Source organism: Chrysemys picta, chromosome 12 (genome assembly GCF_011386835.1).
Source record: "Chrysemys picta bellii isolate R12L10 chromosome 12, ASM1138683v2, whole genome shotgun sequence".
Taxonomy (NCBI): Eukaryota; Metazoa; Chordata; order Testudines; family Emydidae; genus Chrysemys; species Chrysemys picta.
This window is the reverse complement of record NC_088802.1, coordinates 45,330,649-45,347,599: the sequence shown is the minus strand read 5'-3', so window position 1 is coordinate 45,347,599 and position 16,951 is coordinate 45,330,649. Positions and strand designations below refer to the sequence as shown.

Here is a 16,951-nt window from a genome sequence, read left to right as displayed (position 1 = left end):
GGTCTACTATATGAGCATCATATGACTTTCAACAAAACACTGTTCCAACAGTGTTTTTATAATTAATAATCTCTACACAAGAAATATTTCATAATTAAGGATTATATAATTAAAAGGAAAAATACGTTTGTGCTAATAAAAAGATCAATGTATTTCATAGTCTTTCTACTGTAAATTTACAATCTTAGATAACTGAAAATATAAACAAAGCAGTTATATAGTACAGTTTCAGAGACTTGTTTATATAATTGATTTATTCTGGTAATATCCATGCATAAGGAGGATTTAAGATAAACAAAGCATGTAAAATATTTGATAAACCTAGGACATTAAAAAAGGAATCTCTGCATTGTTTAAAAAAAATCCAGTTTTAGCACCCATCACAGTATATATAGTGATTATAACTAGCACAATAATAAAACAGAGTCAAAATTAGAGAGCAGAACAAGAACTTATATTGGTGCTTATATAATTCATGCCAGTAAAGCTTTCATTTTTCATCAAATGAAATGATTTAAGTAAGTGTTGGTATGAATTTTGTGTAGAACAATTTTTTACCAGAAGCTGGGAATGAGTAACGGGGGATGGATCACTTGATGATTGCCTGTTCATGCCCTCTGGGGCACCTGGCATTGGCCACTGTAAAAAGACTGGATACTGGGCTCGATGGACCATTGGTCTGACCTAGTATAGCCGTTCTTATGGTCACCCTTGCCCTAGCTGGATGCATCTTGCATGCCACAGGGACACTGTCAAGTTGGCCTGTAGCTCATCATCTTTTGCTTTCATTTTTAGTACAAACTCTTTAGCTTCCTTTTCCAAAACTACATGGTAAAAGAACACTTAAGTTACAACATTTTCATCCGGAAATGTTATTTTTATCGACTACTGTTAAAAGTAACCACGAAGGTTACTTTAATTCAAAAGTTTTTTTTTTTTAAATCTATGTACTTGGTGTATTTGACAGCACTGTGTGTGCAGTCATTTTAGTTTGCCTTTCCTCAAGCTCTGCAAAAGGATGATTACCAGTAAAAGCAGTGGGAAAGCTAAATCTCAGGAGGCAGGTCACAGAGGGAAAAATGGGGAGAGGCAGTAGAGTGGGCCTGACTAGATGATGTCATAGAATCATAGAACTGTAGGGCTGGAAGGAAGCTCAAGAGGTCATCTAGTTCATATCCCTGCACTGAGGCAGGTTTAAATAGAAGTATACCGTCCTTGGCTCAGACTAACAAATGTAGCATTTTTCTTTTACTGTAATAAATATCTCTGAAAATAGTTTGGATTATGTTTACCCTCAGTAGTTTAGGGGGCAACTTCTGCTATGGCATACCAACACATTAAAAGAACTTATTAGGAGAACAGAGATGAATTTGGCAAAAAATATCCATTTTCCCTCTAGATCTGAAGCCAATTTAGCCTCACGCAGAGAACAGAAACGAGAACAATACCGCCAAGTGAAAGCACATGTTCAAAAGGAAGATGGTAGAGTGCAAGCTTTTGGCTGGAGTCTGCCTCAGAAGTACAAACAGGTATTGTGATTATGACTTCTTCTAGGGTATTTAACAATAATCATAAGTAATAGTTACTGGATAAAGTACTAAGGCTCCATAAAACTGTGGTGTTTGATGCTAGTATATTATAGCTAGTTGTCAGATAGCTTTTTAATAAGTCTGCTTTCTGAATTAGCACCTTGAGAAGGCAGCATTAGTCGTCCAACTGAAGGACAAGGGCAACTGTGTAGAAGAAAACTCACTTCTTCTTTTTTTTTTTTTTTTTTTAACTTTAGTAAGACTGGGGCATTAATTTGCAGGAAGGCTGGGGTCTCCAAGCTCAGTCCTTTAAAAGAGAATATATCAACTCTACTTAAAAAGGCACGGAAATGTTTTTGCTGTCATCTTTGTTTCCTTTGAGTGGTGCTGACCAAACTATGGGCCATGAACCAAACCAACCCTCAGCCTTGGCAAAATATTGTTCTGCGTGCTTGACAAAGTTCACAAACAATGATCTTTTTTTTTAGGGGAAAGTGTAATTTTTTTTTTTTCTTTTTAGGTAGCAAATGGTGGTCAGGGTGATAACAAGATGAAGAATTTGCCTGTGCCTGTCTATCTGAGACCCTTAGATGAAAAGGATACATCTATGAAGGTAGGACTTCTAGAATTATGAAAATTAGAGGCGATAGCCCTTGATGGAGGACAATGAGACATTGAACTGGTAACTTCCTTGATCTGAAACCTAAAATATTGAATGATTTTTCTTATCGGTTTAGGTAATAAAGCTGGGCATCTAAAGCAAATGTGTGATACAGAATGCCCACTGCAGCAGAATCACACTTATTCGAGTTTACACTCATGCTCTTTAAACATTGCATTCTTAAGAATAATGGATTCATTTTCCCTGCTGCTATGTCTTCCATAAATTGTACTGTAAAAAATTGTACTCAACTCCCATTATAGCCTACATAGCTAGTTCCTTTATTACTTTCATAAGCCAAAATAGCCATGTGTTCTGCAAGTGAAATGCTCAAATTCTTCTCTTTCAAGCTTTGGTGTGCTGTAGGGGTGAACTTATCAGGAGGGAAGACCAGAGATGGCGGCTCTGTGGTTGGTGCCAGTGTATTCTACAATGATGTAGCAGGTTCGGATGCAGATGGGAACAAGCACCAAACAGGATCTCAGAGTAGCTTAGATAGACTAGACCAGGAACTCAAGGTAAGATCAGTTCTGTTCTATAATGTTGAATATTTAAGAGCATATTTTAACATTACTTTAAATAATACACCTCTATCCCGATATAACGCTGTCCTCGGGAGCCAAAAAATCTTACCGCGTTATAGGTGAAACTGCGTTATATAGAACTTGCTTTGATCCGCTGGAGTGCGCAGCCCCGCCCCCCAGAGCACTGCTTTACTGCATTATATCCGAATTCATGTTATATCGGGTTGCGTTATATCGGGGTAGAGGTGTACTTAATTGGTAATCAGTTCTGCTAGTCAGCAATGGATAAGCAAGTTTTCTCAGGTAGAATTGAAATGATGATCCAGACAAAAAAACCTGGTGCTTTGTATTGAATCCACCTACTGAAATAAATATTCACGTTTTGTCTGATGTTTACAGGCTCTGAGGTAAATCTAAATAAATAGCTAAGTATTTTTACACAATCTGTATTTACTTGATCTAGATACCAGCATTGCCAACTTTCACAATTCTATCATGATTCCACATTTTTTAATGTATTTCTTAAAGTTCCAGCTTCTGAACTCAAGAGATTGCATGAGAATCTGTTTTCATTTTAAAAAGTTTCTATCCTGAATGATTGCAAGTAAAACATGAAGACTTCCTCAGAAACTAGAAAGCAAAGAAAAAACTCAACTTATTTTTTAAAATGCTCATGATTTTTAAACTGAATCTCATGATGCTTTGGGGCCTGACTCACAATTATTTAACGCTTGAATTTGGCAATACTGAGAGCGCGTGCAGGCATGTAAATGTAACTCCTCTTCTGACAACACCAGTCTTAGATTAGTCACTAGTTCAAATGTATAGTTCTCTGTGTAGTTTCATTAATTTTCATTTAGTTTCCTATTCATGTAATAGTATTAAACATATGCCTAGCTGTCCAATATGAGTTTTACATAATATATGGGTATATATCTTTAACACTGCTGCCACCTGCTCCCTTCTAGTATATTAGTACATCCGCTGTTTGCTCTTGCAGGAGCAGCAGAAGCAGTTGAAACATCAGGAAGAATTATCCAGTCTAGTTTGGATCTGTACTAGCACACACGCCGCTACAAAAGTGATTATTGTTGATGCTAACCAGCCGGGAAACATCCTAGACAATTTTATTGTTTGCAATTCTCATGTTCTTTGTATTGCTAGCATTCCAGGTAAGAGAATCAGCCTATCCTTGGTGCCAGTTGACTTCCCCTGGAGTGATGTGTTCATCTCAGAAAATTAGAGCCAGAATGTTTTAGAGGTGACGAACTAAAAGGATACAAGTTCTGTGATTAATCATCATGATAAAAATACACTATAGCTGACCGCATAACAAACAACATACCTGAGGGGAAACTGGGTTTAATCTTACATCAGGCGTGTGCCACTTTTCTATCACCTCTGATCCTGGAATTGGCCATTATCATAAGTTAGAGCAGCCCTTAACCACACCAAGGCAGGAATGTGACTTAATAGGACCAATAATCTGGCCCACTATCTTCCAATACTCCAGTTTAGTGGTAAACAGTCTCTTCAGTAGTGGGAGTATTCCATAGATCTCCACATTCAAAGTGTGGTTCTAATTTTATTATATTTATTGAGCCCATAGAGATGTATGATACCTTTTTACAGGAGACAATGAGATCCCTCCCCAAGGAGTCTTACCATTTAGCATTTAACCGAAGATCTAATTAAGAGACAATAGAGTGTGTAGGGAGGGCAAAGAAAAGTAGGTGGATACAACACTTCAGGAGGTGAGGTTGGTTGCTTTGTGTGCATCTTGTTAATTCATTTATAAAAAAAAAATCTATTAAAAATTAGCCTCGGGTTTGTGCTAGTAGGCTTTGAAAAAGCAAGCTCCTGTGAGTGGAGATTTGAGTGAGGCTTCTAACGTAGCACAGTAAAATCAAGGAGGTTTTTCCATGCAGGAGAGAGAGCCTGGAAGTAAGGTCTGAAGGTGCATATGTGGAGATGAAGGGAGGGCATGTTTAGACATGATACTTTGGGAAGAATAGAATGTGCTGGAGGCTGTGTAGAAAGGCAAGTAGAGGAATGGAGTTGTGCAGACCTTGAAAGTGAGACAGGAAGATGAACTTGCTCTGTTGGAACTACTTCTTGAATTAGCCACCATATGATGATTCTTACTATTGGGATTGTCTTGAATTATACATATTTCAAACAATATATCATACAAAACAAAAGCAACGTTCTTGCCTCTGGAAATGAGCAATTATGTGCGTAAATTTAAATCAGAACAAAGGGAATTCAATGAGGGTCTGTTAGCATTTTTCCCCTCTTATCAGCATCAGTTTCAATTCTACTTTTAACCTGGCTGCAAAGTTTTGCTCAAACAGAAACCTGACCTACAAGGTACAAGCGTGCAGCACTTCTTTAAATCACTTTGTCCACTTTTAATTTAAAGGCGGCAGCTTGGTTTAAGATGCCTTTTCGTGTTATGTGATTAAAGCAAGTTTTATAGGATGTTCTAGTCGTGTGACTCTCAGGCACTGTAGACTGTAAATATCTTTGTTTATTGTCTAACTTGGATCTTATTGTTTGATAGATTATGCACTGTGTTTTACTGTATCCAAGAAATTACATGAAGCTTAATCTGCCTTTCAGGGGCTAGAGAAACGGATTATCCTGTAGGAGAGGAAGGGTCACAAGAAGCAGACTCCAATCAGGTGGACAAGACCTCTTTGTGTGGAAGTATGACAAGCAACAGCTCAGCAGAAACTGATAGCCTGTTAGGAGGAATCACAGTGGTTGGTTGTACTGCAGAGGGTATTACAGGATCTCTCATAACGCACAATGCTAATGGTGCCTCATCTGTGACAGATAAACAGCCAGGTATGAAAATATTCATCCATGTATATTTAGAGTTTTAAGTGGGAATACAGGGTAAGTTGTCAACAGCATCAGAACAAATTGAATAGACCTGTATTGAAGGAAGAGGAGGATGCTAACCTCAGCCTCTGGAGACCTGGTCTCTCACACGCTTCTTGTGTAACCCCGGGGAAGTCATGTAGTCTCTCTTTGCCTCAGTTCCCCATCTGTAAAATGGTAATCGTATTAGTTCCCTACCTCACAGGGGTGGGAGACTAAATGCACCAAAGGCTGTGAGGTGTTTGGCAAGAGGGATAGTGTGAAGTACCTCAGATAGAGAAATAAAATAACAGAGCAGAGATGGGTTGAGAGAAACCTGAAGAGTGAGTCAAAAGCTGTCTTTTCATGTCCTTCAATTCCTAATCCTTTCCCATTTAATGGGGCTATTCAGTGGAATCCAAAGGATTAGTCTATCACATAGGGAAATAGAAGGCAAAGAATTAATAGTAATTTGCCCATGCACTTGCCATGGTGTCTATACAGAATGGTTTTCAAGTTAACTTTTAACTGAAATATTTGTTTCATAGAAACTGCAGCTGAAAGTAATGTGGTAGATGAAAACGTTCCAACGGCAGAGGAAGCAACGGAGGCGACAGAAGTCAGTGCTGGGTCAGGAGAAGATTTAGCTGATCCAGCCCAAACCGGAGTGTATACAGAGCATGTCTTCACAGATCCTTTGGGGGTGCAGAATACAACAGAGGGTTCTCCAGTATACCAGCCTAGGTACATGGTCAATGTCCACACCATTAAAATGTATTAAAATTCATAAATGTACCATTTTAGAGTACTATTGAGACAAAGGTTCATATACAGTATTTGTAAAGCACTTGAGGCCATCATTTGGAAGGCACTATATAACTGAAGGTTTCAGAGTAGCAGCCGTGTTAGTCTGTATCCGCAAAAAGAACAGGAGTACTATTGGCACTTTGTTAGTCTCTAAGGTGCCACAAGTACTCCTGTTCTTTATATAACTGAAGTGTTTCTAAGTGTGTGTGCAGATTAACCTTTACACAATAGTTATGTAGAATATCTTGCACTAATTTCTCTAAAGCGGTCTCGAGTGAGAATGAAGAATAGTTTCAGTGCAACTTCATTACGTTTTCTACGCAGGTACCTCCAAAAGGGAGTGTGTTCATCTGTTTTTAACTATTTGTTCGTTTCAACCCACCATTTCAGCAAACTGCTGGTTTAGTATTGTTCAACACTTGGTGTACTTATTGATATCACGCTTGCTCTATTATTCATGTCTGGCACTTGGCTCTTCAAAAGTGTATGGGAGCAAATGTAACTTGCCTCTTTCTCAGTCCAGCCAACTGCTGTGCATTAGCTGTGGTAGTTGAGGGAAAACTCGAATGAGGTTTGTAGGAGTCATTAATAAATAAATAAAATTGGAACATCTGAGATTTTTCAAGGCCTTCAGCTATTCACATGAGGTTCCATCTGGGGGGTGTGTGTGTGTGTGTGTGTGTGTGTGTGTGTTTGTATGGGAGCAGAATAATGGGGCTGAATGCAGTCTCTCATTCCTCATAAGAGGTAGATATCCTCATGAAATAATTGACTCTAAAAAGGTATTCATTTCAGTCGTACAATTGGTATACTTAATGGGATTCTTACTCTGCTTTAGATATACTTATAATACACAGGATATTTAAACATTTAACAGCTTTCAATTTGGTGTCTGGGTTATAGTTTGAGCAGTCTGCATTTGTTTTCAGACTATTTTTATCACTTTACTATTGTTTTTCTCAGTAGTGAGTCGGACTTGTGTAAAGATGTGGTAGAATTGCCAAATGAGCAAGATCTAGTGAGAGAAGAAGCACAGAAAATGAGCAGCCTTTTACCTACAATGTGGCTTGGAGCACAGAATGGATGGTAAGAAAATGCTAATGATAAAACTACTAAATTAAAAAAATTAGGAGTCATTTTAAGCCTGCTTTCAGAAAGAGTTTAAATACCAACCTGGGGGCGCCAAGAACTAAGATGAAGTATGAGAAACCCACAAAAGGAAGAAAATTCTGAACCAAAACTGTAGTAGTACCTTTCAGTATGCCTTATTGTGTCTTGGCATTATAGAATATACAGAATGTATCCTTCTGTAGCATAATATACTGTACTATATATTGTAGGAGTTTAACAAATATATATTTTTTCAATAACAAATTAAACAAAGTGATCTCTGACATGTCTCTAGAAAAGGCTTTCTTTTTATTGAAAGAAATATGGTACTATCTAAGGATTCTGTAGTGCTGAATGTCAGATCACTAGGAACATTTACTATATCCCAGTTACAGGCTCTGTGGATAGATGTTCAGTAATGTTTTGGGCAGCCAGTGGGTTAGCTGCAGCAATGCTGCACTTTCAGTATGAGAGAATTTTTTCCCATAATTAAAGCTTTACCCTGGCCGAAATTGATTACAATTCTTGTATTGTCTGAGACATTAACATGGTCTTGAAGTATTCATGTTTAATTCATCCCAATTATGTCCTTGCAGCTTGTATGTTCATTCTTCAGTGGCCCAGTGGAGGAAATGTGTTCATGCCATTAAACTTAAAGATTCTATTCTCAGTATTGTGTAAGTTGCCTGAAATAATGTTTTGTAAATTTTGCTAACTTAAAGTGAACCTTTATTATAGATAGCATAATTACAATGTAGTTTAAGTAGATTTCCACTCTGAATTCATTGAGACGCTAGTTAAAAAACTACATTTCTTTATTCTTTTGGGGAAGATGATGGAGAGGAGGGTTAAGCCAGCATAATGGGGAGCAGGGGAAATAAAGGGGATTTTATGGATACTGAAATATCAAGGGTATTTCCAGGTTTTGGGGACTTGTATAAAGAGGAAACTATAATTTTCCAAGAGATGCGTCCTCCTTACTTTGTAGCTAATGTATTGTTACTATCAGTTTTCTGTTTTCAGCCTGTGCGTCTCACAGCCCCTTCTGTTCAATCAACCATATTCTAAAAATTAGAAAACTATATATTTAAGAGCAAATGTGAATTTCATTTATAAAATTATGCTGAACTGTAAGAAATATTTACCGTAAAATGTCCTATTTATATTTTTATATTGATAATATGAATTAAACACTAATGATATACTTTTGCCTCCTTTCTTTTTCCAGACATGTAAAAGGAATAGTATTAGTTGCACTAGCTGATGGAACGTTAGCAATATTTCACAGAGGAGTTGGTAAGCATTCTGCCGAACGACCTTAAACAGAATCAATGACCGTACAGAGATGCTTCATGATAGAAACTGAGTAACTAAAATGTATCATTAGTGAATATTTTACTTTGAAAATGAATGCACTGAATTATCTGATTTTTGCAAACAGTGTTAATACAACAAGCATTTCCAGTCTCTTTAATGTTTTGGGTACCTTGTCAAAACTAATTTGCTAGCATTTTGGTTGATGAAGTGTAGCATTAGATATGTTCAGGCAAACTTATTTTATAGTAATTAGGAATTCCCCTGTTCTCCCTTTCTTTCTAGTAGATAGCCAAGAACTTCTCCTACTTGGAATCACCACCATGGATCCTCACTCTGAAGTTCTTTTGAGCTGCCTCCAGGACTGTGGAGTAATTGAAATTTTGAATTATAGGTACAGTAAGTAAAGTGCATGCATTAAGCCAGTCGACCCTCTGCCTGTATCTTCATCATTGTTGTGCACCCCTTCAGTACAGATTTTTTCAGTCAGCTGGGTCCTCTGAACTCCATGTTAGTTTCACTCATGCCTGTCTCTACTTCAAGTTCTTCTTGCTTTTAAAACAGAAACTTAACATTATCTTGGTTTGTTTTGCCTTAGTTGGGTATTGTGGTGTTGAGGCTGGTCTTCAGAGACTTGTTTGTCATAGAATGCTTAATGCCCTTACTTGAAAACAGGGTTTGTCATACTTAGGCCCCCGCTATACTTTTGAGAACGGTATATATTAAACCTTGCTTATCTATTGATCCTGGCCACACTGTGTAGCTGAATCTAGTTCTTGTCAATAATCCATATTTTATGTTGTCACTATTCTTCCCACCTCTGAGCAATGAAATTGCTGCTTATTTCTGTCTTGTGCCAATTCTGATATATCAGGTCATAAATATAGGACAGTTTTTTACTGTCACTTATGTCCAAAGTTAAGGCTTTTTGAAGGTTGTTGTATATTTTTTGCCTTGAATCCATAACCATGTAAAGGCCACCATTCTGACTTGTTCTGCAAGACCTTTCTGTTAATGTCAAATGGTAGAAACCATCCATCAGTTCAAAAAACCTTTGCACCAGAGAAGCACTAAAAATAACACTGGGAGTTAATATACTCCAATATATTTCCCTTTGAAATCAAAGGAGTCAGAAAAAAGTCTTCTAACTGGAAGTTGTCCTTGTCTTGTGAATTTCTGGAGGCTTTTTATTATCCAGTCTCACTTCATCAAGCTTTCATCTTCCTCTCTCGGTTTAGCATTGCTGCAAATGTTTCAAATACATAATCCAAAGCTGTAAGTAATCTCCATAACAATTCATAACTGGTCTGTTTTCTGTCATAGAGGTCTATTTTTAGTTGCAGGCCCATGGTGGGATCAGTTTTTTCCTCTTGTTCTCCAATCTTTTCCTTAAAACATTCACATTGATTTATATACTCCATAAACTTCAGTTTAGTCTTCCAGGCTCTTTGAGCATTTCTAAGACTTCCTTTTAGCAGGATAGCCTTTTCCTCCCACCCACCCCCCCAGCCATTATGTCGGCCAGAAGTCTTGACCCATCAATTATTTTTCCATAAAAATAACATTGTTCTTATTAATGGCATTTGAGGAAAGTGGGGGCTTATTCTGAATTCTACAGAAACCAATCCACTGTCCTTCTGGTTTGTTGTTATAACTCATTCATATTTTGGGCAGAAGATGGGAGAGCTGGGGAAGTCTCTGTATACAAGCTATGTAACAAAAGCTACTTAATTATCAAAACAGAACAGACTTTAGGTTATTCTGCCCTTTAGTCATGTCCACAAGATGCACTATATACCCCTGCCTCTTTGTGAGCATTAGTAGTTGGTCATGGCTGCCAGCATAACCTCTTTCTGATAATATTGTTTCTCAAAATCTGTATTCAAAATTCTCAGCCCTATCATTCCTGGACAAGCACTGTTCCTCTGTCTTCCGAGTAAGGATCTCTCTGGGAGATCTCAAATAGGAGAGAAGGGGGTGTTCCTTACCAGTAATTGGAATTCTCCTGTTGTATCATCACCACAGGTTCCTCACTTATTTGCTCTCTTCCTTGTGGCCCTTTGGATACTTGCAATCAGCTTCTAACAATATTAAGCAGGCATGCAGCACTGAAGCAAATATAGGGAAAGGCTCAACTGGCTTGATACTGATATACTCACTTTAGTGACCTAAAATTCCAATGGCGACAGGGTCCTTGAGGGATCTCAAGTATATGTCAAAGAATGATGATCTTTGGAGGAGATTAACCTAGAGGAGAACTCCAGTTAATGGTGAGTGACGCTGTTGTATGTGCTATTTTAAAAAAAGGCATACAGATAGTAGGCAACATTTAAAGATGTCATAGCACACTTTAGACAACAGAGGGGATAACCTCAGTGCATGGCCAGCATTTCCATGCTCAGTCAAACAGCTAATGTTCAGTGCTATGTGTAGGCTGTTGCTCATTGTACCTGTTATATGCCTATCCAAGCAAATGCATTTAGCAGTATCTGACTGCTTTTTAAAATGCTTTGGTATACTTTGACTGAGTCACTTTGTACAATCACATTCTGTAAGAACAAAAATTGCACTTATTTCCTTAGACAATAACAGTCCCACACTTAATTGTTGTTTCAATTTAATGGAAAGTGTAACTGTGAATTTGAATTGACTTTTTAAATGAGCGTCTAACACTTTTCTAAAAGGTTTCAGATGAAGGGGGTTCTATCCCACGAAAGCTTATGCCCAAATAAATTTGTTTGTCTCTAAGGTGCCACAAGGACTCCTCAATGGTTTTTACTCTTCTAAAAGTAGAGATGTACCATTTTAAAAGCAAATATACATGCAGATTAACTTCTGCAAATGAGCTTAACCTCTATGAATTATTCCTGTTTGTTTTTAAAGATGGTCAGTGGGACTTGACAAACTATCACCTCTTAGACCTGGGCCGACCTCATCACTCCATCCGATGCATGACTGTTGTACATGATAAAGTCTGGTGTGGCTACAGGAACAAAATCTATGTTGTTCAACCAAAGGCCATGAAAATAGAGGCAAGTGAAAACAGTGTTTAATTAAAGTATAATTAATTTTTGCCATTGTCTTTTTGTCTAAACACACCCCCGCACCCTTATCCATGAATCCTGAGAAGACACTGTTCATCAGCACAGAAACAGGCCATCATTAAGATATTATCTTTTTGGAGAGAAATTAGTCAAATATCTTCTAAAATTCAAGGATAATATTTCACATTATGGTTTTAAAAAAGCAGCTTTTTTTGCTTTGAGTATAAAACTTATCCCACATCTGTTTATAAAAGTGATTAAATTAATACATCTCTACCCCAATACAACGCTGTCCTCGGGAGCTAAAACATCTTCCGGTGTTATGGGTAAAACCGCGTTATATTGAACTTGCTTTGATCCGCTGGAGTGCGCAGCCCCGCCCCCTCGGAGCGCTGCTTTACCGTGTTATATCTGAATTCGTGTTCTATCGGGTCGCGTTATATCGGGGTAGAGGTGTACATCAATTTTTGTGGAATCTACATCACCAACACTTCCTCTCTCTGAACAGATCCTGTGAAATAAAACCTGGTAACCAACCAGCTGCTGCAATGCCTAGAGGGGGAGTGCACAACACACTGCATTTTGTGGTCTTCCCCCTCCATCAGCAGCCTCTTCTAGGATTTGGCTTTCCATACTTTTATTTCTAGGGGATGGATTTTTTTAACTTGTTGTATTAGGAGGGAGTTTGTCATCCAGTTCAAGCAAACTTAAAATTTACCTAGAGGTCTAAACTGTTGTTTCTGCAGTGTCCTACAGGTACATGGCATGTTTCATATACAGGAAATAGCCAGCATAAGTGACTAGGGATTTTAGGCGCTTTAGTTTTTGGGTGTCTAATTTGAGAACACACTAAAAGGTCTTGATTTTTAGAGGCTGAGTGCTCAGCATCTCTGGAAAACCAGGTTTCTTTAAAGTGTGTCTCAAGTTAGGCTCCAAAAATCACTAATCACTCTGGAAATCTTGGCCAAGATCCTTGCTCAGAGCATCTTGCAATCTATTAGGCAATATATGGGAAAAGGAAGTGAAGACTAGATGGAATTGATGCAACCTTATTGTTGAGGTTTGGCATGCATCTTGTAGCTCCAGGATTATTTGGTATGTTATATTTATTTCATTGTACATAAGAGGACAGGATAGCAGTGGAAAGAGCCAAATACTTTTTAGGCAAATGTTTCAAACTGTACCAGCGAACCTAATAACAAAAATATAAATATATATGATCTCTCTCTGTCTCGCTCTCTCTTTTTCGCTCGTGCGCTCTCTCTCTCTCTAGATAGAAGGGTTGGTAGATCATAATGGCTCATAAATGGGGATTTAATAGTAAATTACTCTAGAGATGTATGTTGTGAGGCAACACTATGCCAAGCCTTGACAAAACACTCAAGGCAAGGTTAGTAGACAGTTTATAGGAAAAGTTACCAATATGTATGAGATCTGGCTGAAAAGAGAGATCATCTTGTCTTTTTCATGACCAATCTAATTCAAAGTACAATCTTCCATAGAAATCGTTTGATGCACACCCAAGGAAAGAGAGCCAAGTGAGACAGCTGGCCTGGGTGGGTGATGGGGTGTGGGTCTCTATTCGTTTGGATTCCACACTCCGACTCTATCATGCACACACATATCAGCATCTACAAGATGTGGACATTGAACCCTATGTAAGCAAAATGCTAGGTAAGTTGCTGACTGTAATAAAATTAACCATAGTGTTTTTTCATTCCTGTTGCTACTTAGATGTTTTTTTTAATCTATCAGGGGTCAAACAGCTTGTCTCAACCAAAGAAAAAACTTAAAACAAGACATCAAAATCCTATAATGGCATGGAATTTAACTTCCCCAACACATCTGATTCTAGTGTCCAAGTCAAACAGTCTAATACTGACTATAGAGAATCATGGTCCTTTTGGCTCAATCTCCTAATCTTGAGGACACTGCGGACAGCCATTAGGAGTTCAGAACTATTTAGGAAGACAAGATGGTAGTGGGAAGAAGTGTATGAAGCCCCTGAGATTTTCCTTCCTAGTTCCCCTCAACTTCTGATTGGAACTGGGCCTCAGTTTTGCAGCCTGTAGATGTGGGAGGAGGCTGTAGGTTGTCTAGAAAAGTTGCCTTGCACTTGTATAGGGAGAATACTGAGGCAAAACCTCAGATAATTTGCTTCTTATAAAACTGAATACGTGTTTTCTGATTTTGCTATCATGTTTTTTCCCACATAGCTCTAATTAAAATTAGTCTGAGATTTATTTCTGTATAATTTTTTTTAAACAAGAAACAGTATTGTTTGTTTAACTAGCCAGGAAAAATATGGTGTCAGAGCTCTTTGAACTTGCCTTTAAGTTAAATCCCTTGTTTTGGGTAAATCATTGCCTTTGCCTTGTAAGCCCAGAAGCATTTTACTGTAATGTGCAGCATGAAAAAATCATGAGTCTTTAAAATTAACTGTTTATCAGTATAGTATTTTATTCCATACAGAATCAAGATTAGACTAGAGAACAGGCCTGGAAATTGGCCCACATGAGTTCCCTCTCTAGATTGACTCTGGACACAACCATTATGCCTTGATTCTGTGTAAAAGGGAACGTTTCCCCCATCTCACGTGGATGTTGACGTTATAAAATGGTCTGAGCTCTCTAGAAATCCAGATGATTATTGGTGCCCAGAATTTTTACTGAAGCACTTGTTTATTTTTTTTAGGTACTGGAAAACTAGGATTCTCATTTGTGAGAATCACAGCTCTTATGGTGTCTTGTAATCGTTTGTGGGTGGGAACAGGAAATGGTGTCATCATCTCCATTCCATTAACAGAAAGTAAGTAAAATGTGAATGAATGTCTGTAACTGAAGACCAAAAACAGTCAATGAAAGTACTGTAGCAATAAGACTAAAATATGAAGTGTCATCCATGGGTTTGGTAAAGGATATAGATACATTCATCTCCAGGTTTGAATCTGCTCTAGGTTAGTAAATATCTGAGGGCTATTTAGCCTGCATAAAATGGATTGGTAGCATCTAGTCTATCTCCTAGCAGGCATCTCTCCATATAAAACACTTCATCCCAAAAGGCAACTTTGGAATGCCATGGATTGAATGGACACTGGGACTTCTACCCTTAAAGAATGTAGGGATATTGGCAATGATCTGTGTCAGTTCGATAGCACTGCCTGTGATGCACCGCTTGCGAATAGAGGATTTCAACTTCTCGATCATGACAATTTGGCACTTCCCATGAGCTCTAAATTCACATTTTAAAACTTATTTTGGCAGTAAGGGTATAGTTAGCACAATTCGAAATGGCCTTGTTGTCTCAGAATCCATCACGCAACCGATAATGTCTCCTTGGTGTCTACGACTAGAGAGGCAGTGAAACTGAGCTGCTTTTAAAGGCGTTGCACAAGGGCATATGAGTTGTAACCACAGTCTTCAAATAGAGGAGTTCAGGTGGTGGGTAAAATTCAGCCACTGGTTATTCAAAAAGTCTGTATGCTTAAAAAAATTAAAAAGTTGTGAACTTTTGCCATATGCTGGTGGTACATTTAAAAATGAAATACTTGCATTCTAGGAAAAGCAGTTAGCCTTTATAAAGAATGGGGAGGGATAGCTCAGTGGTTTGAGCATTGTCCTGCTAAACCCAGGGGTGAGTTCAATCCTTGAGGGAGCCACTTGGGGATCTGGGGCAAAATCAGTACTTGGTCCTGCTAGTGAAGGCAGGGGGCTGGACTTGATGACCTTTCAAGGTCCCTTCCAGTTCTAGGAGATGGGATATCTCCATTAATTATTATAATTATAAGGCTAATAGAACTACCGACCTCCTCTCCTCTCCCCCTCCTCCCCCCACCAAGAAATAAACCACTGTTAATTCAAACAGATACAAGTCTTAAATGCTATGAACGACAATTTTGTCTTGAAACCCAAACATCTGTTTAATCCATTCCCTAAAATTTTGACAAAAAAGAGCTCCCTGCCAGAGACTTCACTGATGAAATTTGGATCAAAGCTTTTAATAACAGAAAATGCTTGAACAAAGGTTTCTGAAAGGAAAAGCTGGCAACTTTAAATATAGTATTAGTTGTGATGTTAAACATCTTACTGTATAAGGTTTGACTGTAAATCAATCCTGAGGAAGACCTTTCTTTTAAATTTGCTGGTGGTAAATCTTCCATGTTTTAATTCCTTTGTTGATAGCATATGCATTGTTTCTCATACTGTTCCATTACATTGATCATCCATTAAATAAATGTTTGTTTTTTGCATTGCATGGGTGTATTGAGCAAAGACATAAATAGTTAAATCATGCTTCCAAAAATTAAATAGTTGCACTTAGTTTATAGCAAAATCAGGTTTTTAAAGTTTGGTGGGAATTTTCCTTTTTGAATACTGTGAACTTAAAAAAGGACCCTATCAATGCTGGTAGGCTTAATTTTAGGTCTATTAATGTTCTGGTTCATGGACGCAATGATGCTTCTCTCCCTGCATTGTACTTACGAGTAGGCAGAATTTTGTAAATTTCAGTACCCTGCCATTGTAAATGTTCATGATTACGAGAACACACCACATAGCTTGCTTGCATACACAACTACAAACAAACTCCGTTCCCTTGGTCTTTTGGTGAGTTGATGAGCTAGACATCTTATCTAGCACATAGTAATCACTTTCTAGAGCTGATGGATTTTTTTCAGAGTGAGGAAGAAATATTAAAACATTGTTTAATTATACATTGTTTTGCCCATCAGTTTTGATAGTGTCCATTTAAGAAAAGAGAGAAAGGGGAAACTTTACTATTTAATTATATAACTTAACAGTAACTAAAATATCACATTAAAGTGACATGGCCTTCGTTGACCATTTATCCTGAAACCATATAACAAGATATTGTTCTTGATTACTTTTATTGAATCTTCTTTAACTAGGTTTTTTAACTTAAGTTAGGAGCTAAAATCTAAAACTCTGTCTTATCAAATACGAGAGTGGCAGGTTCTCATTAATCCTTCTCCTCTACTGTCATACCTATCCATTTCCCCTTTCCTCCTTTCTCACTTTAGCTGTAATCCTCCACCAGGGACGTTTACTGGGGCTGAGGGGTAAGTGCAGATCCTGAACA

General features: G+C 37.9%; 1 protein-coding gene across 12 annotated transcripts in view; it reads left to right on the top strand.

Moving 5' to 3' along the window:
* SPAG9 (sperm associated antigen 9) overlaps positions 1–16,951 on the top strand; it is a 107,350-nt gene that overhangs the window by 77,583 nt on the left and 12,816 nt on the right. For 4 of the 12 annotated variants that reach the window (XM_065562831.1, XM_005305747.5, XM_065562833.1 and 1 more), the window contains 13 exons: positions 1,400–1,529; positions 2,050–2,142; positions 2,541–2,708; positions 3,715–3,886; positions 5,337–5,564; positions 6,128–6,323; positions 7,350–7,472; positions 8,093–8,173; positions 8,725–8,792; positions 11,694–11,842; positions 13,357–13,528; positions 14,549–14,662; positions 16,893–16,931. In XM_065562831.1, coding sequence (XP_065418903.1) covers positions 1,400–1,529; positions 2,050–2,142; positions 2,541–2,708; positions 3,715–3,886; positions 5,337–5,564; positions 6,128–6,323; positions 7,350–7,472; positions 8,093–8,173; positions 8,725–8,792; positions 11,694–11,842; positions 13,357–13,528; positions 14,549–14,662; positions 16,893–16,931 — 1,733 coding nt within the window. The remainder of the gene's footprint in view (positions 1–1,399; positions 1,530–2,049; positions 2,143–2,540; positions 2,709–3,714; positions 3,887–5,336; positions 5,565–6,127; positions 6,324–7,349; positions 7,473–8,092; positions 8,174–8,724; positions 8,793–11,693; positions 11,843–13,356; positions 13,529–14,548; positions 14,663–16,892; positions 16,932–16,951) is intronic. The other 8 variants (XM_065562830.1, XM_065562829.1, XM_065562832.1 and 5 more) reach the window with 3 other exon arrangements.